Genomic DNA, 24,038 nt, shown 5'->3' on the forward strand with positions numbered 1-24,038 from the left:
TAGAAGCCGTTGGACATAGGCACCGGAGCCACTCTGCCCATTTGCTGGATGGTTTGAGTGATTCATGATCCGTGGACAGCTCCTATATTATACTTCCTCTTTGAGATAATCAATATAGTGACACGTTTGCCTTTCTACAGGCTTCAGAAAAGCAGTACGAGGGGCTTCTACTAGTGCCGTGTCAATGGCAGGCAGAGCAGTACATGTTACATATGTTACAGTATAAGTTAGATACAACATATGCACACGCCCACACAGTTGTTTTGCTGCAGTTTTCTTTATACCACACCGCCTCTACCAAACAGAAATCACCGGGAGCGGGGTGGGACTTGACTTGCTTGGAAGATAACTGTTCTGCCCTTCAGAAGTTTTTCAAAGAATGGAAAGGTGGAAGAAGAGGCCATTCAAATAATAATTAGATATTTGAATATTGCTTTACACTTTGTAAAGTGTCATCATATGTATTATATAAAATGAAATAAACCATCAATCAATAAGTATTAGTCACTGTTCTAGGTGCAAAAGATACCTACAAATACCAGGAACCTTTGTTTGCAATGTCTGCAATTAAAGAGCTCAGCGTTCTAATGGGAGAGACAAGTATATATAATATAAACATTCACACCCATACGTTAATATACACACACACATTTGTCTACATACACAAATCTACGTACACTGACACACATAAGTGTATGTAGGACACGGCATACATACACAGAGGATAAACTTTTAATGAAGACAGTAATGGGAAATACTCAATGTGGCATTTAAGAGACTGGAAAGAAATACGTGTTCATTATTGAGCAGTCGATCTTATTACCGAGTTTATTAAAAAAAAAAACCTAGAAAGTGATGGAAGTGGATATCTTCAACATAAAGAAGATCCAACTCACTTCCAGCTGATCAATGATGGACAGAAATAACTACACCCAGAGAAGGAACACTGGGAAGTGAATGTAAATTGTTAGCACTACTGTCTATCTACCCAGGTTACTTATACCTTCGGAATCTAATACTTAATGTGCAACAAGAAAAAGGTATTTACACACATATATTGTATCTAGGTTATACTGTAACACATTTAATATGTATGGGATTGCCTGTCATCTAGGGGAGGGAGTAGAAGAGGGAGGGGATAATCTGGAAAAATGAATACAAGGGATAATGTTACAAAAAAAATTACTCATGTATATATACTGTCAAAAATTTATAGATAAAATTTAAAAAAACAAAAAAACAAAAAACAAACTAGAAAAGACCCCGGACAGAGATAACGGAATCCAGGAGTCTTTTTTGTGTTTAGCAGGGGGAGCCTGTGCATGCGCACAAAATAAAACTCACAACTGCAATGGAAACCGGTTATATTGAAATTAAGTTACAAAAATAATTATTCCTGGGTGAAAATTTCCCAACGTAGGAGAGGGCTGAATGATATAGGTCAGGTGGCTTTTAGAAAAAGGGGAAGGAGGGGGAAATCTACGCCTTAAGCACACGCATGCTCAGTGGTCTACATGTCAGCTCAGGGAAATGATCACTGGCATATTTCTGCGCATGCGTAATATCATCACGCTTTTAAAAATCCCATTATTAAAAAAAACCGAAAACTTTACTAGCCTTCCGATGCTACAGCCGCCGTCAAAGCTACACCCAGAAACGCATGCGCCTTGGGGTAGAAGAGGAGGCACTTGTCAAGGCGGAAGGAGAGGCTTCTTTTCTTTTTTCCTCTCCGCCTCTCCGTCTCTCTGACCCCGCCCCCCTGCTTACCCTCCCCCCCTCTCCTGCCACGTACGGGGCTGGAGCTCACGCTAGGCTCAGTGGGTCCAAGCGATTGGCTGAGGCCGGCTCGAGCCAGAGAGTGATTTACAGCGGCGGCCGAACGTGACGGACAGTAGCCTCCCCCTTGACGCCGTGGCGGCTTCGGCACCGGCACTGCCCTTAGAGACAGGAGCGGAGGAGAAGACGAGGCTGCGGGGACGGCGGCGGCTGCGGCCCCAGCGAGGAAGGTATTCTTTTTTAAGGGTAACTCGAAACTGGGGCGCGCCTGCTCGCTCCCTCCCGTCAGGCTCGGGCTGGTGAGGCGGGCATGCGCGCCGAGGCCTTGGTGGGAACTGGCTCTGGTTCGGTGGATCGGGGCGGGGGTGGGGCGCGATGCCAGAACTAGGGGTCGCGAATTGGCTGGGAGGGGGACTTGAGGAGAGGGGTGGGAGAGGAGCCCGGGGCCGGTGCTGGGAGAGGGGACGCGCGATGAGAGGGAGGGGCCCGAGGCGAAGGAGGGGGCTACAACCTGCCGGAGGGGGGAAGGGGGGAGATGAGGGTAGGAGGACGTCACGAGCCGGCCGGGAGCGGGGTAGTGATACGCTAGGGGTCATGACGGGGGCGCGCGCGGCCCGAGCTGGCATTGGGATGGGCGGAGTATGGAAGAGACGCTGGACGTCCTGAGTCTGCCGCCGGGGGCTACTTGTGGAGAAGAGGCTTGCGGGGATGTGGCGGGGCGGGACGGCCCCCTTCCTGTTTCATTTTTGTCTTCCCCCTCCCAGCTGTGTCTGAGTGCTATTTTAATTGAATGGAATAGCTGGGAACGGGGTTGGGGGGAGGGCAGCTTTTGCCTCGGAAAGAGCTTGAACAGCTGAGAAGACCGTCCCTCTGGAGGTGGGCCTCGACCTCTGTGCGGCCAAATCACCTGCACGTTATTGAACGTGGTCTATGTGGTGTGGAGAGGGCGCTGCTTCTGATTAGGGGTCCCCAAACCCGGAGTTTATGGAGCCTCTTCCCTTGCCTCCCACCCCAGGGGTGCTTGGAGAGACTTCTGGTCTGTAAACTTGAATGGGAAAAAAATCCACCTTTATTTTAAGACAATTGGTTTCCTTTGCAGTCATAGGAACTTCATATTAAGCAGTAAAAAACATTCCTGGAGGATCTGTAGGTTTCGCCAAAGTGCCAGAAGGGTCTAAGATCCAAGATAATCTCTGCTCTAGAGGTTAGAGCAATCAGTGAACAGCTTTGCTTTTTTCTTTGAAACTCAATTGCCAAATCGGTATGTTGTAAAGCACAGGTCTTCTCTCACTGCCTTGCTCCAGAGGCTTCTCTGGCTCCCTGATGTCTCCAGGAGAAAATACAAGCCCCTACGTGGGATATTTCAAACACATGATGACTTGTTTTCAACCTATCTTGAGAGACTAATTTCTTAGTACATTCTACCTACCAGCTGCCAACTGGTGTTCTCACTGGTTCCTGGACGCAGCATTGAATCTCCCCATTCTTCAGCTTCTATTTCCTTGCCTTATTTTTATGGCTTCTGTCCTTCATTCCTAGAGCAGCTAGATGGCTCAGTAGAGTGAGGGATGGGTCTGGAGTCTTCCTGATTCCAAAGTTGACCTCAGACTCTAGCTGTGTGACCCTGAGCAAGTCACTTAATCCATTATTTTTCAGTTTCCTCATCTGTTAAATGAACTGGAGAAGGAAATACTAAAGCACTCCAGTCAGCATCTTTGCCAAGAAAATCCCAAATGAGGTCACAAAGAGATTGGACACAACAACCTCTATCCCTGTAATGTTTCATTTTCCCATCCTTGCCACTTGGAAGTACCTAGTTTCTTTCAAGGCATACCTAGAGTGATACATTTTACACTAGGTCTTTTATTTCTCCAGATGTTACTTCATTATTATTATTATTATTATTATTATTTTTTTTTTATTTTTTTTTTTTTTCTGTATGAATGTCATCCAAACTCCTTAGGGGAAGTTCTTGTCTTTATCTCCAGAGTTAAGCATAATAGGCATTTAATAGACCATTAATACATTGAAATAAATTCAAACCATTGAATTTGGTTAGGAAACTATCTCAAAGAACTGAAAATTTTTAAAGTTAGGAAAAATAGATCATCTCTAGTCTCTCTTTTTTTGGATGAATTTGAAACCCAAACAAGTTGTGTCAAGTAAAATAGTAAAAGTGAATGGCAGAGATTTTAACCCAAAGCTTCTGATTCCAAATATATACCATGCTGCTTCTCTTAAATTAACACTTTTAAGTGCTTGATAGCATAAAAGTTTAGATTAAACATAAAGGGACTGGGATATGAGTGAAGTAGCAGGGATACTTCAAACCTCTTTCCTCATCATTCCAAATCTAGTACTTTTCCCACTATACTATCTCGTTACTTCAATGTATATATGGACTCGTTCTCTTCTAATGTCATTGAAATTTAGCTTTGTTCTGTATCTCAGAAAGGGTGGCCTTGAAGGATATAGGACTTGAGTATTTTGATGAATATTAAATTCTTATGGAATACATGAGATCAGGCTTTTTGTATGACATGTTCTTTTTAGTCTTCTGTGCAAAATAATAGCAAATCTTTGTGGAATTGAAGTAGGAGAATTCCTCATAAATTTATACTTTCTCAGGTATTTTGTGGTCTTTGAAGGGAGAATGTTGTTAAAATGGGCAGTTTAACTTGTGCAGCCATCCTAGCTACTTAATAGTGCAACAATAATACTACCAATTTCTTGTTGATAAGTCATCAAAAGATAAGAGGACGAAGCTTTATTCACTTGCATATCATTAGAAACATAAGAATGCTTCCTTTTCTTTTTAGTAAATAGCATTTATTATGGACTTACTATGTACCAAGAACTCTAAACCTGTAGATGCAAAGTAAGACACAAGACAGTCTTTGCTTTCAAGAAGCTCAAAGTCTAATGGAGAGATAACATGCACACAATTATATATAAACAAGAACAATTACAAATAATTAATAGAAGGAGGCACTAGATTTAAGGGGATCACTAAAGATGGGATTTTAGCTGGGATATGAAGGAAACCTGACAAGATGAGGAAAGAGCATTAATGGGAGCAGCATCAGGGCCGCCATTGTTACTGGATTGTAGAGTGTGTATGTTGGGGAGAGGGAAGAGTCAGGGGAATAGTTGTAAAATGTAAGAAAGCTGGGTGGAGCAAAGGACAGGTTATGAAGATCTGTGAATGTCAAACAGGGTTTTATATTTGATTCTGGAGGTAATAGAGAACCATAAGTATTCTATTGGAGTAGGAAGGTGGCATGGTCAGATCTGTAATTTAGGAAGATCACTTTGATAGCTTAATGGATGATGACCAGGGGACAGACAGACTTGTGGCACAGAGGCCAGCCACCTGGTTACTGCAGTAGTGAAGTTTGAATTAATGAGGGCTTTCGAAGGGTGATGGTAAGAGGAGAGAAGGGGGCATATATCAGAGATGTTTTCCAGGTTAATAACCTGGATAACAAATTGGATATGGAGATGGAGAGAATGTGAGGAGTTGAAGATGGCACTTAGATTGCACCCTGGATGCTTGGAAGGACGACAGCCTTTTTACCCTCATTACTCATTATTCTCATTACTACTCTCAACTGTAATAAGGAAGTTAGGAGAGAGATAAAGAAGTCAATTAGACATTTAGAATTTAAGATGTCTGTGAGACATCAACTTCAAGATATCTGAAAGACAATTGTAGGTTCAAGGCTGGAAATCTGCAGAGATTACAGCTGAGTAAATATCTTTGAAAATCCTCAGTATAGAGATAATAATTGAATCATTGTGTGCTGATTTGAAATATTATATAGAGTCCTATGGAATATCCATGGATACCTGGCATCATAACTTGGATAAAAGGTTTTGCAAAGGATCCTGAGAAGTTGTCAAATAGGAAACCCAGGAGAAAGTACTGTCATGAAAATCTTGATAAAGTGTCAAGGAGAAGGTAATTTGGAAACTTTGGAGAGGATAGAAGCCAGATAAGTAGGGAGACAAATGCAAGTAGAGGCACTTATTGTACCTTGAGATGATTTTCTCAAGGAATTTAACCACAAAAGAGAGGAGGGTGATGGAACTATAGGATGGATGAATCAAGTTGGTTTTTTGAGTATGGGGTAGACACAGGCATATTTAGACAGTAGGGTAACAGCCAGTTAATGGGGAGATTGAAGAGGAGTGACAGGATGGGGTGGGGAGTGAGGTCTGGGGGGTTGTAATCTGCTAGAGAAGATGGGATGGCATGGAATCATATTTATAAACCTTCCTGTAGAAGGTTTAGACAATGGTGAACATTGAGATGGTGGAAGCAGGCATTTGGGAGATTTAAGTTGAGAGAAAAGTTCTCAGTGAATGGCTTCAACTTTTTCTGTGAAATATGAGGCAAATCTCAGTTGAGAGGATAGGGGGAAAGGGAAGCTGTGGTAGGTTTGAGGTAATATGAAATAGAAGGAAAGGAAGAACTGTGTGGGCTAGGGGGTTAAATTAGGGAATGTAAAAGGATTATCTTGCTGTAGTGAGGGCCTTGTTGAGAGAATGTAATTAAGATAAAAAATTATGACCATCTCTTTGTATAGCTGAATTGGTGTGAAGGAATACCTCCTGGGAGATGGCTACATTGTGGGAACCTAGCAGGTACAGGTGCTTGAAGGAGTAAGTATCATTATGTATATTGATGGATGAAGATAGGAGTTGGGAAGATGATTGTGAGCCAGGCACCGAACTTGAGGAAAGAAGAACAATTAGAGGTTGGTCGAAAACAGATATCACAATATCATCTACCATATGTAGATTGAATCAGCCTCAAAAGAGAGAGAAAATGTGAAAAGGAGGGAGGAAGTGTTACTGAGGAGGAGGAAGGGCCTGGAACTGATTGGGAAGCAAGTAGAGGAAATGAGTGAAAATTCAGTTAGTGTTCAAAAAGTGTGTCCATGGAAGCTGTGCCATCAAGAGGAAGCTGGCTCTCAGTAATAGCCAGAAGATCACAGAAGTAGGAGAAGAAAACATTTAATATGAAAACAGTTTTGTTACTTACAGAGACACTATTCTAGACAGCATTGTGGAAAGGGTGGGTGGCTTAGAGTGTTACCTTGGAGAGAGGTGGATTGAAGATGATGCAAATAAGGAAATGGGCAATGAGGGGATGGATAATAGGATTTATATAAAGATAACCAGGGTTGTGGATCATAAAGGTGTATGACCCACTCGGGGTTGGCTTAATGAATTCAGGAAGGTTATTAACATTATTGGAGATTTGACCTCAAGATGATATCTCCTCTGGGCTGGGTCAGCTCAGGTGAGGGGACTAGTGAGAAGAACTGATGGAATAGCTATCTAGAGACAGCCAGATCAGCAAATAAGTTGGAGGGAGCAGGAAGAAATTGTCTCTCCAGCTCCTGCAGACAGGAAGAATGTCCTGAAAGTCATAATAGGACAGACAGCCCAAGCCATCAGTAAGGGATTGAATGATGCCTCAATTCCCATTCAGGCAGCAAGAGGCTAGTTAGTCCAAGGGATCAACATGTGGTTGGCATTTCTTCAAATCCCTTGTTGATAGAAAAAAGCTATAGACACAGCTAGGTGGAACAGTGGATAGAATGGAGTAAAGAATTGCTTTCAAATCCAGCCTCAGATAGTTATTTGCTGTGGGACCTTGGACACATCACTTAATCCTGTTTGCCTTAGTTTCCTCAACTTTAAAATTAGGATAATAATAGCATCTGCTTCCTAGGTTGTTGTGAGAATCAAATGAAATCATAATTGCAAAATGCCTGGCACATGGTAGGTGCTATATAAAAATCTTAGCAATTATTATTAGCACAGTTCTTGGCATATTGTACATACTATGTAAATGTTAGCTGCTATTATTATTATTAGCTATTAGGGGATAAAGAACAATTGGGTTATCTGTGAAGGAAGCTAGTCTTAGAAAAAATAGAGGCGGTATGTAGTTTAGTGGAACAGAGGAGAAAATGGCATGTGTGAAAGTGGGAACAATTGAATCAGCATTTAAGTATGACTGGAAGTCATAGGGCATATGAACATAGACATAATGAAAAAAAGACAGTTTGTGGAAGAGGAGAAAAAGGGAGGAGAGTCTCTATGAGGAATAGTATACTATAAGAGCAAAGTAGGGTGCATGGAGTGGGCAAGGAGTGTTGGAGTGGAGGAAGAACGGAAGGAAATATGAGGAGAGTTTGGTAGTTCAGGTATGTGGGGTGGTTAGATTTAAGACCACATTTGTAGCTTTGGGTCTAGAGAAGGTATTGGAACAACAGAATTATAGTAACAGCCCAGTTACAGGGGAATTGAAATATTTAAGGCATATAGGGAGACATTGTGCTGGGCTGGCCTATAAATACAAAGATAAAATAATTTCTCCTTTTTGAGGAATGTCTGTTTACTATATAGCAGTGGAATAGAGTGCCTTTGATCCTTATAAAGCAAGGTAGGAAACAAAGGAGAAGCAAAGTACTGAAGAAATGAAGGAGCAAGGAATAAAAGATGCTTCTAAATTGTGAGTTTGGTGCATAGATAGTGAGAAAATTGAAGAAGAATGTGTTGTGGGGGAGGCGAGATGTGTTTTGTAATGCCTTATTTTTACTGGGGAGACTGAACAGTTGAGCCTAGTATACTTGAGTTATTCATATAAAATTGTACACATTTGTAATTTTAAAAGGTTTTATTTTTAGTGAGAGGAAATTTTCAGTCCCTAGTCAAAAATTTTTTTTTAGTAGTTTCCTAAATGGCATATTAGCATTTACTTTTTTTGTTTTGTTCTTACTATTGTGTGGTATATAAGGCTTTTTGCAAAGCCAATTTTTTTTATATTTTGATGCTGTAAATTCTGACTTGGAAAAGAAAAATGAAGTGCTTTCCCAGTAGTTTATTTTAAAATTTGTTTTCATAACATCCTTTCAACAAATGTCCATGGTACATACATTGTCAAACAGATTTATCAATAGTTAAAAGAAAGAGGAGCGATATTTATCATTTGCCCTGCTGTTAGGACAAGGAGATAAGAATTCCCTTCCCTAGTCATTACTCTCCTATATGTCTGGTCTTCACCTATTACATATATAATATCTTTTAGGGTTGAAACTTTTCTCAATTTTGTATTTATCTCTCCAGTACCTAGTATGATTCTTGAACACTCAGTATAACACTAACATTGACCGTTGTATTTGACAAGAGTTTTGTTGCCTCTCTGTGTTGATTTTTATCACATTGTTGTAATTAGTACATATGTTTTTATTTTTCCTCCACTTTTTTTGAATCACTTTAAGTTCTTATACTACTATAAATTTTCCATAGTCATCATTCCTTTTGGCACAATAATCTTTTATTACATTTATATACTATAATTTGTTTTAACTGGTACCTAAATATTGGCACACTGTTTACAGTTTTTTGTTATTTTATTATGAATATTTTTGTACTTAGGTGGCTTTTTTTCATGTTAGTAGTTGGTCATATTTATTCATTTATGTGAATTTTTTTTTTTTTTTTTGCATGGGTAATTTTTTTATTATAGCTTTAAATAAAAAGCTATAATAAATAAATAAATATAAATAAACAAGATATATGCATAGGTAATTTTCCAGCATTGACAATTGCAAAACCTTTTGTTTCAATTTTTCCCCTCCCTTCCCCCAGCTGGCAGGTTGACCCAATACATGTTAAATATGTTAAAGTATAAGTTAAATACAATATATGTATACATGTCTAAATAATTATTTTGCTATACAAAAAGAATCGGACTTTGAAACAGTGTACAATTAGCCTGTGAAGGAAATCAAAAATGTAGATGGATAAAAATATAGGGATTGGGAATTCTATGTAGTGGTTCATAGTCAACTCCCAGAGTTCTTTCTCTGGGTGTAGCTGGTTCAGTTCATTACTGCTCTATTGGAACTGATTTGGTTCATCTCATTGTTGGAGAGGGCCACGTCCATCAGAATTGATCATCATGTCGTATTGTTGTTGAAGTATATAATGATCTCCTGGTCCTGCTCATTTCACTCAGCATCAGTTCATGTAAGTCTTTCCAGACCTTTCTGAAATCATCCTGCTGATCATTTCTTATATACCACAATTTATTCCGCCATAATCCAATTGATGGGCATCCACTCAGTTTCCAGCCACTACAAAGAGGGCTGCCAGAAACCTTCTTGCACATACAGGTCCCTTTCCCTTCTTTAAAATCTCTTTGGGATATAAGCCCAGTAGTAACACTGCTGGATCAAAGGGTATGTACAGTTTGATAACTTTTTGAGCATAGTTCTAAATTGCTCTCCAGAATGGCTGGATTAATATTAAAGTGTTGTGTATTTGGAAAGGTATATTTTCATTTACGCTTCATGATATTTGTCTTTGTTAGATTAAAATCATAAGAGAAATATAATTTCAGAAGAGGAAGGACCTTTAGAGATCATCTTGTTCAGTCTCTTGGTATCATAAATTTATATAATTTAGGGACTAATTATATTAAATTGGACTTTTCTTCTATATTTGTTAAAGTTTTGATATCTAACATTTTTTTTCCCCAGGAAATACTTTGTAACTTTTTAAATTTTAAAACTGTTTATCCTTGTCTCCTAGCAGTTTTGTAGAACATCCTGGAGTCCACCATGAATGGACAGTTGGATTTAAGTGGAAAGCTAATTATTAAAGCTCAGCTTGGGGAAGATATTCGGAGAATTCCTATACATAATGAAGATATTACCTATGATGAATTAGTGCTGATGATGCAAAGAGTTTTCCGTGGAAAACTTCTGAGTAATGATGAAGTCACTATAAAATATAAAGATGAAGGTAAGAGTATTTTTGTATGAGTATTTTGGAACACAAAAAATGCTGGTAAAATAAATAAATGTATATTTTAAAATTATTGACAATATTACATATTATTTTTAATCTTTTTTTTCCACCTGTCTGAGATGCCTGGTGAAGCCTACAAAGCCCTTCTCAGAATAATATTTTTAAATGCACAAAATAAAATACAGAGGACTACAAGGGAAATCAGTTATGCTTAAATATAATTGTCAAAATAAAAAAAAAAATAGATCTAAGGCCAAGAATCCTCCCTCAGGTGTTAGAATGATGTTGCCATCAGAATGCCTGTTTTTAATACTTTTAATTTCTCTTTCATTCAATGACAAGTGAATACTTGTTTTTATTTTTAATTGAAATTTGGGCATTTCTTACCTGAATTTCATGTCTGAATCTTAAATTCAAATTTTTTGTAATTTACCACAAAATTGATTCCTTTTTTTGACTTCCTAAATACAATGTAATTAGATCACAATTGTCTTTTCCAGAAAAATATAAGTAGTTCCCATTTGTCTTCAGAATAAAGCTTAGATACCCTGGCCTGGCACATTTTTTTCTTCTCTCTTTCTATTTTGAGTATAAAGCTTTCTTGATCAGATTTGCTAGTCCCTAGGCAAATATATTTTGACCAGTCTTGTTTTATATATATTATGTCCCTGACCATGAGCTCTCTATCCTTATCTCTTAAACCATAGTCCAGAATTTTAAGTTCTGTTATTAAATACTATTTATTATAATCAACAATGGACTTTTCCCATCTGCTATTCTTTTCTGAATTGATTTCCTTCACTTTGTAGATATGAAGAAACTAGTGTCTATATAAAGCTAGTAATTTCTTTCCCAGAACTTAATAATCCTTCCAAAAATCTGTTGCTTTTAGCAGGATTCTTTTCCCCCCCCACAACAGTTACCAGTAGTAAGTAGTAGTTACTGATTTTGACAAGTGTTGAGCGATTCTTTGTCACATGGATCCATATGCACAGCAGATTCTATTTTTGTTCAAGATTGCCTCAGTTCTCTATAGGGAGTGATTCTTCAGCCATCACTTCTTGTCTCTTTTTACTCTGAATTCTATTTTCATCATCACTTTTCATGCATAAGAAGGTGCTTCTTTCTTAAAGGTTCCATTTTTATCTTCAAGGGCAAGAGTTTGATACTTAACTAGCTGCAGATGTGCAGAGGTACTCTTGATAATATTCTGCCATTTTAAACACAAGTTAGGATTTTTCTTTGCCTTTTCAAATTTTTTTGTTTGTTTCTTAAAAGCTCTCTCATTCTTTCCCCCAGCTCTTTTGCCTTTAGTTTTTTTCCATATCTGAGGAGGGAGATCAGTCTTGTGTATGGATATCTATTGTCACTGACAGGAATACCGTAATAATATACATTCTTAGTTTACCTCAGAATTGTTCTTTTTATTCCATGCTTGCTGAAAAATATCTGCAATCTTCTATCATTCTAATGTATTTCTCTTATAGCATTGGGTATAGGAGGTTTCTTCCTTTTTATTTTTTTCCTAATCTAGCTTCCTTAACAGACTTTGATTGAATGTGCCCATTGTTGCCAAAGATTTATTGTAAACAAAAGCTTCTTATCATTTTTGTCCCTAAGTCTAAAGTAGAAATTCATCTGCTAGCTACTTTTTAATGCCCTTTACCATTTCTTGCTGGTCATCTTTTAGATAATCATCTCCTGTCTATTTTGCAACTTCCATACTGTAGTTATAGCATCTTGTTAAGAAGACATACACATTCAGAGGTAGAGTCATATGCTTCAGTTTGTGCTTCCTTCCCACCATTGTTCCAACATTTATTGAATGTCTGTAGTGTTTAGAGCAGTGAACTATATGCTGGGATCGTAGATTTAAGACTTGAAGAGATTGTAGAAACCATTAATTTCAACTCTCACTTTACAAGTAAGAAAACTGCTGAGGTGTAGGGATTTGTAATTATCAGGGTTATACAACTAATAAGTGACTGAATTGGGATTGAATTTAGATCTTCTAGGTTTCGTGTCCGGTGCTCTAGCCATTACAACAGAGTACAAGGAGCAGAAGGTATGATCCCTACTGTTGTGGGCAGCTGTTTATAACCTGAAATCCCTGGATAAAATTTTGAACTTGCATAAGAAAAAATACATCTTTATTTTCAACAGGCAACAAATATTCTGAGAAGGGCCTCACTGGCTTTTAAAGGGGTCCATGATACACAGAAAAAGATTAAGAAGCCCCATTCTGAGAACTTGAGAGCATGATCTCAGCAAAATTGAGGAAGAGTGGCTTGATTCCTGTTCTCTATCAATCAGCTCTGTTGCCACTTTTGAAAAGTACAGTATAAATATGGGTTTAGTGCTATTTGGTTATTTTTGTATTAAACATAGAACTGTCAGGGTTAATTAAGATCATCAAATCTTAACTTTTCCATTTTTCCTAATGAAGAAACAGATTTTTTTTTTTCAGCACTTAAACTAGTTTGAGTTACTTTATTTCCTTGAAAGTAAACTTAATTTCTTCTAAAATATTTTATAATTTATGCTGATTTTTTTTCTCTTATCTAAATCTGTAAGATTTTACTCTAGTTTGACATTTGAATCTTTAAAGATACTCTATTAGAAATAATGTGCACTTAAGGTTATTTCTTGCCACATGAAATTGCATTGACAATATACTGGAAAACTAGAAATTTGTGCTAATATTGCTATTCTGCATCTCATTTAGTTTATTAACTATAGATACTTTTTGGCTTATCAGGTTCTATTATAAAGCTATGAATTATCCTGCAATACTTTCATTTGAACAAATTCATGTTTGTCAGGTGCTTCATTCAATCAGCAATTAACTTTTTTGTTGGTATTTTCTAGTTGCTTTTAAAACATCTTCAGATGAAGCTGTAGGTTTAATTCTAATTTTTAAACTAGGTACAAGTTCTATATGTTGTTAATAATATGAAATCATTTCTGTTTTAAAAATCTTTTCAGATGGAGATCTTATAACAATTTTCGATAGTTCTGATCTTTCCTTTGCAATTCAGTGTAGCAGGATATTGAAACTAACACTGTTTGGTAAGTATTAAAAATTTTTTTTTTTTTTTTTTTTTTTTTTTTGATGAATCGTGTCATTATATTTTCATTTCATTATATTTTGCCTTATATTCTCCCATGTCTTTTTTTACAGAATCTTGAGTAAAACTTCACTAAAATTTTGGAAACTAGAACCTTAATAGAAAATTTACTTTAGAAGCAAGAAACTTGATTAGAGAAAGTACTAAATTTAATCTACTTTCAAAATATGCAGTTCATCTCAAAGCTTCTTTGTATATTTTAGAAAGCTTTTAAAATATATTCTTTAAAGAGAATATATATAGACATTTAACAAGGTATGAGAATAGTTTTTTTTTTTTTTTTTTGACTTTTGATTTGAAAATAACACAGTGATAGCTCATTTATCTGGGACTATTAAAGGATGAGCTTTTTTTTTTGTAAGTGAATTTTTCCACATTTTAAGCTTTTCCCCTTAACCACCAATTCTTTTGAGATTTTTGCATTAGCTGACTAATTTATGATTTTACTGGATGAGTCACTTAATATCTGTTATAAGGTCTCATCTGTAAGTGAAAGGGCAGTATTTCAATATCTTTGTAAAAATATATTTGTAAAATATAAGCTAAATATGATGAACATAATTTAATAATTCAAAGTTTTCATAACATTACTCATTTACATTTATATAACACTAACATTCTGCAGTTATAAGGTGTTTATTTCAAAACTAAGATGTGAAGTAGTCAGATTATTCACATTTGTACACATGAGGAAACCAGGTTCAATTTTGTTGAAGTAATTTTCCTCAGTTACATAGCTAGTAAGTTAGGAGAATAAGGATTCATATTCAAGGGTTACTTTAGTTCACTTTCCACTATACCATTGTTGCCTTCTCATTATGAAAATGAATTATTAGAAGGTGCTTTAATATCATAACTCTCAGAAATTATTGGGGTGTGAGTAGGGCTATTTGCTTCTATGCTAGCTGACCTTAGACCTCTTTTATTTCTTACATTTGCTTTTTTAAAAATTTTTCTGTCTATTGACTTGTAGTCAATTTGTTTTATTAATGTGTTTTTTGTTTTTTTTTTTTCCTATTGCCTTTCCTTTCCAATGACTGTGAATTAGGAAAACATTAGGCTTGTTAAAATGTTGTATACAATAAGAACATATTTGCATAAGGGCTTAAAGGATTCTCAAGCAAATAAGATCCATGAACTTTAGCATTTATTTTGGACTTTTACTTTTTTTTTTTTTTTTTTTTTTGATCTTGTTGCTTTTTTTTCCTAGTTGTTGGCTGTTTTTCTGATAGTTGAGTTTGCCATATAAGTGAGGTATGAACTATATTGTTTTTAAATCAAACATTTAAGGTAGCTATTTAGCCAAAAAACTTTTCTGGAATTGATATTATAGACTTAACCTTTTATTTATGAAAAACTAGTGAATGGAGGCTATTTAAATTATATCACAATTTTGTAAGCAGTACAGATACTTGAAATAATCCACATCAAGATGCAAATATCTTAAGATTTCTTTCTAAATTAAATGTGTGTATATTTGTATATGTGTACACATCCACATATATGAATATGTTTACATATGCATATATATTTGTACATATGTACAGTACTTTAACATTATTATTTGAATTCCATACGTGACTAATGATATTATGTGGTTTCTGACTTTTAACATTGTGCAAGGGTTCTGGTTTAATTCCCTAAAGTCCCTTCCAGTTCTATATTATGATTGAAACAGAAAACATAGAGTATATATTAAAGAGATGTGGAAGTGAGGGGCAAGGAGAATTGTTTTGGTTGTTACAATGTACAAAGATAAGCAATATTTAGAAAAGATGAGGTCCTTGATGTCCCTCAAATTTAAAATAACTTAAATGTTTACCTGGGATATTTTAGGGAGTCATTGAAAAATTTTAAGCCAGAAAGTGAACATTAATTTATTCTACTTGGATACATAAACACTTTTTAGTTAATTCACTCATTTACTCATTCAATTATCTGTTTTTATTTTTAACATTAATTTTTTTTTTTGAAATTCCAAATTCTCATCCTTCTTCCTTCCCTTGTTCTTCCATTGATCTGTTATACATATAGTATGAGATCCATTATATATATGAAGACATTCAAAAAATAATTCTATATCAGCAAAAAACCCAACAAACCAAATCCAAAATGATAAAAAGCTAGAAACAAAAAAAAGTGGAAAAAAGTATATTTTGTACATAAGAGCTCATTGGTTCTCTTTGGCAGTGAATAGCACTTTTCATTATGGGTCCTTTGGAATCATCTTGAATCATTGTATTAATTAGAGTAGCTAAGTCTTTCACATTTTATCATTACTACAGTATTACTATTATTTATATTTTCCTGGTTCTTCTCACTTCATTTTATATTAGTTCATACAAATCTTTGGAGGTTTATGTGAAACAGTGGGCCTCATCATTTCTTATAGGACATTAGTATTCCATTATATTCATAAACCACAACTTGTTGAGCCATTCCCCAATTGATGATCATTTCCTAAATTTTCAATTTTTTCCTACCACAAAAAGAGATGTGTCATAAATGTTTTTGTATATGTAGATTTTTTTCCCTCTCATTAACAGTTTTTTCAAATAAAATTATCAAGACAGTATAATATAGTATAAGATTAAATATTTCTTAAAATGATTTTATAGAGTTGGGATGCAATGTTGCCCGTCAACTATTTTCATATACAATCCTGATGAAAACTTTACTAAAATACATATCTTTACTTACCAATATACATGTGATTCCTAGGGCCTTTTATTCTAATGAAATAGTGCTGTTTGTGATTATAATTTGCCAGAAGACACTTTAAAAGAAAATCTAGCTGGAGTCAACTAAAAACATTAAATTAGGGTTCTCTGTTAACAAGAGATAGTACAGAATAGAAATATAATGATATCTTTTCTTTAAATATGAAATGGGGAATATTAAGGGAAGTGTTTTGTGGAAAAGGAATATAGTGTATTTATACATTGTGTGTGTGTGTGTGTATATATATATATATATATATATAAAACTTTATACTAATATGTAATATAGTATTAGTAATTATCGAATACTACGTTCTATTGCTTGTATAATATTAATATATTAACTTTTAAATCCAAGATGATTACAAAATATATTCATGCTGATCAGGGAGCTTCTTACAATTGGAGGAATCAGGAAAGGCTCCTTGAAGGTCTTTGATGAAATGAAGCTTTGAAGAAGTTCCAAGAGACAGGTGAAAAGAGAGTACTGCTAATTTGGGGTATAGCCTATATAATGGCATAGTGATAGGAAAGAAAATGGCACTTATGGGCAATCACAAGTCATCCAGCCTAGCTAGGGTCAAGAGTGTATGATTGGGAATAATGTGTAATTATCCTGAAAAGAAAAGCTTTAAGTGCCAAACAGAAGAATTTTACCTTGTCTTAGTGGCAATGAGGAGCCTCTGAAACTCCTTGGCAGGGTGGTAACATGGTTAATAGTCATGTCAATTTAATAGCTGTGTGGAAGATGGATTATAGAGGAGAGAAACTGAGACCATGTAGGAGGTGGAGGTTCTTGGAATAGTCCAGGTAAGAAGAAGCTAGACTAGGAGGTATTTAAGTGAGATATAGCGATAGAATTGACAAGACTTGGCAACCAGTCTATTATGTGTGGAGGATGAGGAGAGTGAAAAGCCAGGTATAACACAAAATGTATTATCCTGAGTGACTGGAAGAATTATGATATCCTCAAAAGACAATGAAAAGTTAAGAAGGAATAAGTTTTAGGGGAAAAGAAATAATGAATTGTTTTGGACATTTGTGTTGAACATATTAACATTGGAAGTTCTAAGTAGAGAAGAGAATATCTTATAAAGGAAAATTTTTAAACTAGTTTTAAAAAGTAGGTGGAAAAAAGGGTTAGAAAAGAATTATAGATGAAGCATACAGGAGGAAATGAACTACTGGGATACAGGTTAGCAACCTGCAGTTTAATGGAGGATTACCAGATAAAGAGATCAGGGATGGAAAGACAGTGGAGGAATTTAAATGTTAGACAGTATTTGAAATAAAACGGATTTTGCCACTCTTACTCTCCCTCTCCCTGCTCTCAAAAATAAAGCCTATCTTAAACATTTTTATTAAAATATTAGAAGAAATTCTAGTTGGTTTTTGTTTTGTTCTGTTTTTTTTGGTGGTAAAATTAGCTTTTTTGACATTCAGGTAAAAATGGATGATACAATTTTTCCTTTTCTTCTGCTATTGATATGGGGAACTCCTGGTGAGGAAACTCTCTTTAGTACCTTATATATTCATATTGTTAACTTGAGGTTATGTGACTTGCCCAGAGTCACCCACATAAGCCAGTGTGTGTTAGATTTTGAACTTTAACCCCTATCTTCCTCAGTCAGAAGTCAGCTTGTTAGATTTTCTACAATTTTTATTTTTAAAATGATCCTTTATTCATGTCAAGGGCCGTGTGTGACCAGCTCATAGATTTGACAATTAAAAGGGATCTGAAAGGAGATCTAGTACTATTCTTTGATTTAAAGATGAGGAAACAGGTTCTAGAGCCCTTTAGTGATTTGCCCGGGATTTTACTGGTAACGATTAGCAGGCTTAGGATTTAAATCTGTCTTCAAATTTAAGATCCAATGCTTCTTCTCCTCTCCCTTTTCCCCTTTTTTCTTATTTCTATTCATTTTATTCTCAACTGCTCTGCATGATTCCATAACCTATTCTTATTGGTAAGTTGCTTTTTACTGTGTTACATATTTTAGTTTTATATTGTACAACCTGGAGTCTGGAAAACCATCTCCCATTGGGCATGAGTTGTGATTTAGTTATCTGCTTATTAAGAAGTATGTATGGGACAATGAGAAGGATAGGAGAAGAATCTGGCTGTTGGTCCCTCTATATGGCTGTTTTTTCATTAAGAAAAAAAAATCCTGAAACAAAACAAAACCAATAACTCCAAACTCATTGTAAATAATTACACTTTGATCTTTTATAGTTAAAAGATATCAATATTTTGCATATTAACTTTGATAAGGTAATGCCAACATCACCTGTTGTATTTAACCTGAGTTTTGTTACCCTGTATAGTTTGTTAATTTACATAGCTGAATTTAGCCTGTATTTTCTTCCTCCCCACTCCCCTTTGCTTCATACTTTGACTTGCCACAGTTTTTTGAATTCTTCATATTTGCTGTTCTTTACAGTTCAGGGATATCCCATTGTGTTCTTATATTTCAGCTTATTTAGCTGTCAAATTACCAATCCTTGCTCAATTTTTTTACACCTTTTTGCAATTACAGATAATGCTATTAGTATTTTTGAGCAGGTAGATAATTATTTTCCTGTCAGTGATTTCCTTAGGGTAGGAATCTAATAGTAGCATTATTAGGTTCAAGGAGTTGAATGATTTTATAGCTCTTATTATAATTCTGTACTGCTTTTCAAAATGGCCAGGCTAGTTCCCAACTTTTGTAATTAGTCTTTCTGTTTTCCTACAACTCCAAGCAGTTCTTTTCTCTCTGCCCTTAAGATAGTCTGGGAGGTCAGAAAACGGGGATTTGGTGGAAGGAATCAGTATATAATAGAAGTAGATTTGATCTACTGGGATAGAAGTTGTTTCTGGGATGAGAGGAACCTTAATTTCAGGGAGGAAACATTTATGATAGTTTATAACTTAGTTATGTGATTTCCAGAAGAGAAGACTAGATGTTAAAATAAGGTGGCAGAAGAGAGAAACCAGCTTTTACCAAGTTGTGTCAAAGAGTAGCACCAGCTGTTACATACAAGTGGTTAATAAATTTTTTCTCAAATAAACTGGGTTAAAGACTATGGGTTATAAGTAGATTCCAGATAAAATAATAATAGCCAGCATTTTTATAGCACCTTCTCTGTCAGGATCTTGGCTAAATGCTTTACAAATATCTCCTTTAATTTTTATAACAACTCTGGGAAGAAGGGGCTTTTATTATCTCCATTTTACAGTTGAGGAATCTGAGGTAGACAGATTAAGTGACTTCGCTAGGGTCATACAGTTAGAAAGGGTCTGTTAATTTGAACTTAGACATTCCTGATTCTAGGCCTAGCAATCTTATCTACAATGCCATCTATAAGTTATAAGTTGATTATAACTCCATGCAAAATAACCCTCCTCTCCTCCCTCTGGGTTGCTGTTACAGTAACATTACTTTAGTTTTACCAATTGGATTTAGAATCATTCCATCTGGTGGAAACTTCTATTTCATTTATTATTGTTGTTCTGATTTTTTGTGATCAAATTTGGGTTTTCTTTGCAAAGATACTAAAGTGATTTGCTATTTTCTTCTTCAGCTCATTGTACAGATGAGAAAACTGAGGACAAGAGAGTTAATGACTTGCCCATGATTGTACAGTGTCTAAGGGTGCATTTGAACTCAGTCTTCCTGACTAAAAGCCCAGCAACCATTTTAATGTTAATGTGATTCTTTTCTCAACTAGCTTTGTCAAGAAATCATAAAATTATATATTTAAGAGTAAAAAAGACCATAGTGGTCATCTTAGACAGCCCTTAATTTTATAGTTTAAAGAAATTGAGAATTAGGATGGATAAGTGACTTTTGAGTGACATTAGTTTAAAAAAAATGGTTAAATTTCAATTCAAATCTAGATTCTCTCATTTTAAATCCAGCACTTTCTCCCACCACATTGTGCTTCCTTCCTGAGATTTTACATTTTGAGTACCAACAGTGCTTTTATATAGTCTAAAAGACTGATTATTTGCATTCCCCACCTGCTTTTCTGTCTGCTTTTCTACTTTATGTATAAGCAGAAGGTTCATAGGAATAAAATTTTCTTTGTTTTATGTTTTTCTTTGGCATTTGGAGGCACAGAGCTAACTACCTATTAATTTAAATGGCCTATTATATTCATAACTCTGGATATTCACTAAAGAAAATTTGACCTATTTTGTAATCATGTATATTTTATTTTTTTATTTTTAATAATAGCTTTTAATTTTCAAAATAATGCAAAGATAATTTTCAGCATTCACCCTTGTAAAACCTTGTGTTTCAAATTTTTCTCCCTTGTCCCCCCACCCCCATCCACTAGATAGCAAGCAATCCAATATATATTAAACATGTACAATTCTTCTTACATATTTCCACATTTACTCTGCTGCACAAAATTTGACATCTTTTAAACATAATAGCGACTTACACAGTAATCCCCTTAGGAAACCATACATTTTGTTACAGTAAGCGCAGTGTTGTCCCAAAATTTTTTTTTAAATTCTTACTTGACATTATCTTTATCTAGAGTTTGTTGTATTATCTGAATATCCTTAATGGTGCAAATTTTTATCTGGTGATCAAGATGAGTGATCAAAGTGATCCAGTACCATTTTGGGCAACATTTATTTTTAGTTCCTGTTATGGGCCAGGCACAGTGTTACTCTCTGGAAAGGAAAAGAAAATGAAATGTGCTTTATTTATTTATTTATTTATTTATTTGACTTCTACATTGGTTCTGAAGGCAGTTTCAAAAGAAGTTTAAAAATATTTTGAGTTCAAATTCATTGGAATAGCTTCCCAAGATGACTATTTTGAAAGGGATAACATTCAGAAGGATATACTGAAGCTCTCTTCATGTTTTGCCTAGACTATTTCAGTAACCTAATTGGTCTCTCTGCCTCAAGTCTTTCCTTTTATAATTCATTCTTTACCACAAATGTTGAAGAGATTTTCCAATAGCACAGATTTGATCTTATTTCTTTTCCTTTTTCTTCTCCCTCACCCCTTTTTTTCTCCATTGAACTTCGATGACTTTGTTTTCTTGAGGATCAGATTTGAACTTCTGTTGTACATTTAAAGCCTTTAACAACCTGGTCCCTCTGCCTTTCCATCCTCATTGTATGTTGTTCTCTTCTCTCTAGTTCATTCCAAATGTTCTCTTGGTATTTTTTACACATACATTGGTTATCTCAGTGCCTTTGGATTGACTCTTATGCCCTCTTATAGGATCACTTGTTTTCTTGTTTAGCCTAGTATGTTATATGTGAAATCTTTTCCTGATATCCTCAATCCTTTGCTAATGATCTCTCTCAAGTTACCTTGTGTATGTTATATATGTTCATGTTGGTTCTTGAGGGCAAAGACTGTTTGATTTTTGACTTTATATACCCAGTGGTTGGTATATTTTCCTTGGTTCAGGTGCTTAATTAATGTTGTTGATTCTCAACTATAAAATGGGCATAATAATATTTTGCAAGGTTGTTGTGAAGATCAAATGAGATAATATTTATAAAGTGCTTATTATTAACATAGTACTTATGGTTTTTTGCTCCTTCGTGAGCCACCTTGTTGATGGAATTACATAAGTTTTGGTGTCTGTGTTATAAAATAGTCACATTCTTTTTACTTTTTTATAGTCACAGTTGATCTGTTGATAGGAGAGAAACCAGGTCTTACTTAACATATACTTTGAAAGTATACATAAATTTTTTTTTAATTATTAAAGCTTTTTACTTACAAAACATATGCAACATCCCATGCAAAACCTTTTGTTACAGATTTTCCCCTCTTTCTCCCCATCCTCTCCCCTAGATGGCAGGTAGTCCAATGCATGTTAAATAATAACATAAAACTCTTACAAGAGAAATAAAAATGTTTTAAATTGATAAATGAATAGTTAAGAAATAACGTTTTTAATCTAGAAGTCTATAAGTAGAAGTTTGATCAAATTCAGTCTTATTGGTGACTTTATATATCTTTATATTTTAGATTTAAGAAAGCTTTTTCATTTTATAAGGACATATCTAAATAAATTCTATTCCTTTTGCTTTTGTGTTGCATTGGTTTTTATTCTGTGACCTTAAAGTTTTAAAACTTGCCATTTGTTAAAAGCACATTAGTGTTTGTAGATGTTATGTAGGGAGCTTTAAGGTTTATCGACTCACTGCTCTAGACCAGTGGTCCTCAAACTTTTTAAATAGGGGGCCAGTTCACTGTTCTTCAGATTGTTGGAGGGCCGGACTATCGTAAAAACAAAAACTCACACTTTGTCTCGGCCCCTCAGCCCATTTACCATAACCCGGTGGGCCGCATAAATGTCCTCAGCCCGCCGCATCTGGCCTGCAGGCTGTAGTTTGAGAACCCCTGCTCTAGACCATATTGTTAAACATAGGCCCTGGACCACATATCATGACACTTTTAGTTATAACTAGAATCAGATTAAAATATAATTGGGAAATTTATAACAGCATATATAAAAATACAATAAAACATAGATTATATTAATGTGTGGTTTTCTATGTCAGTATATGATTCTCAAGGATCCCTCTGTATGGCATAGTGGCTTCCATTTCTGTTTGTTTGACACCTCTGCTTTAGAACATGATCTATGACTTTGATATGCTTTCACTGGGATTGTGTGTGTCAGTTACTTTTTGAAAAGTAACTGATTATAAACAAAAATCACTTAAAAAACAAGAGTTGCAAAGTATTCTTCTTTAGAAGGAAAGCAGCCTATCATGATGGATAGAGAGTTGGTCTTAGAGCTGGGAAGACCTGTATTCAAGTTCTGCCTCTGTCATATTTGTCACCCTAGGTAACTTAATTTCTAACTCACTTGTTTTTGGATAAAAACAAGGGCCACTAAACAATATGTTATGATTTGTGTGAACACATTAATATTATCTGTATTTTATCGTATTTTTATTTTATTTTGTGAAATATTTCCTAATTATATTTTAATCTGGTTTGGGCAGCATTTGTGTCTGAAAGAATTTCATATTTGTTTCATCTCTTCTAGTCTCTAAATTGCAAAGAAGTTGCTGATCTGCATTAGTAGAGGGAGTTTCTTTATCTCGGAATTCCCTGTAACAGTGAAATTACAGGTCTACTCTCCGTGGTGCCCATGATATAGATACTTTGCATGATTATGGCTTAATGTTTTAAATGGAATTATTTATTTTAAAACACTCATTTGGATTTTATATTATGATGCTAATATTCATTGGGCTTGTATAAAATACTTTTTATTAATTTTAAATAAATAAATTAATATATCCTTTGCAGTTAATGGACAACCAAGGCCTCTTGAATCAAGTCAGGTGAAATATCTCCGTAGAGAACTGATAGAACTTAGAAACAAAGTGAATCGTTTGTTGGATTGTTTAGAACCACCTGGTGAACCTGGACCTTCCACCAGTCTCCCTGAAAATGGTATGTTATAAACCTGTCTTTGACTTGTGATTATCCATTTTTTATACCAAGGAGACACTGATCTCCTCAGTTACCTTTTTTTTTTTTTTTAAATCTAGACACATGAGTTATCTATGGGGAATTCCTGGTATGGAAAATTCCTCCTT

General features: G+C 35.2%; 1 protein-coding gene across 6 annotated transcripts in view; it reads left to right on the forward strand.

The window, feature by feature from the left end:
* Positions 1–1,809: 1,809 nt before the first annotated feature.
* TFG (trafficking from ER to golgi regulator) overlaps positions 1,810–24,038 on the forward strand; it is a 35,749-nt gene continuing 13,520 nt past the window's right edge. The window contains exons 1-4 of one of the 6 annotated variants that reach the window (XM_074301047.1): positions 1,810–2,006; positions 10,390–10,602; positions 13,594–13,677; positions 23,746–23,892. In XM_074301047.1, the coding sequence (XP_074157148.1) occupies positions 10,419–10,602; positions 13,594–13,677; positions 23,746–23,892 (415 nt within the window). In that variant the 5' untranslated portion in view covers positions 1,810–2,006; positions 10,390–10,418. Of the gene's footprint in view, positions 2,007–2,376; positions 2,653–10,389; positions 10,603–13,593; positions 13,678–23,745; positions 23,893–24,038 lie in introns of those variants that run through there. The other 5 variants (XM_074301048.1, XM_074301045.1, XM_074301044.1 and 2 more) reach the window with 5 other exon arrangements.

This window comes from Sminthopsis crassicaudata, chromosome 3 (assembly GCF_048593235.1).
Source record: "Sminthopsis crassicaudata isolate SCR6 chromosome 3, ASM4859323v1, whole genome shotgun sequence".
NCBI classification, from domain to species: Eukaryota; Metazoa; Chordata; class Mammalia; order Dasyuromorphia; family Dasyuridae; genus Sminthopsis; species Sminthopsis crassicaudata.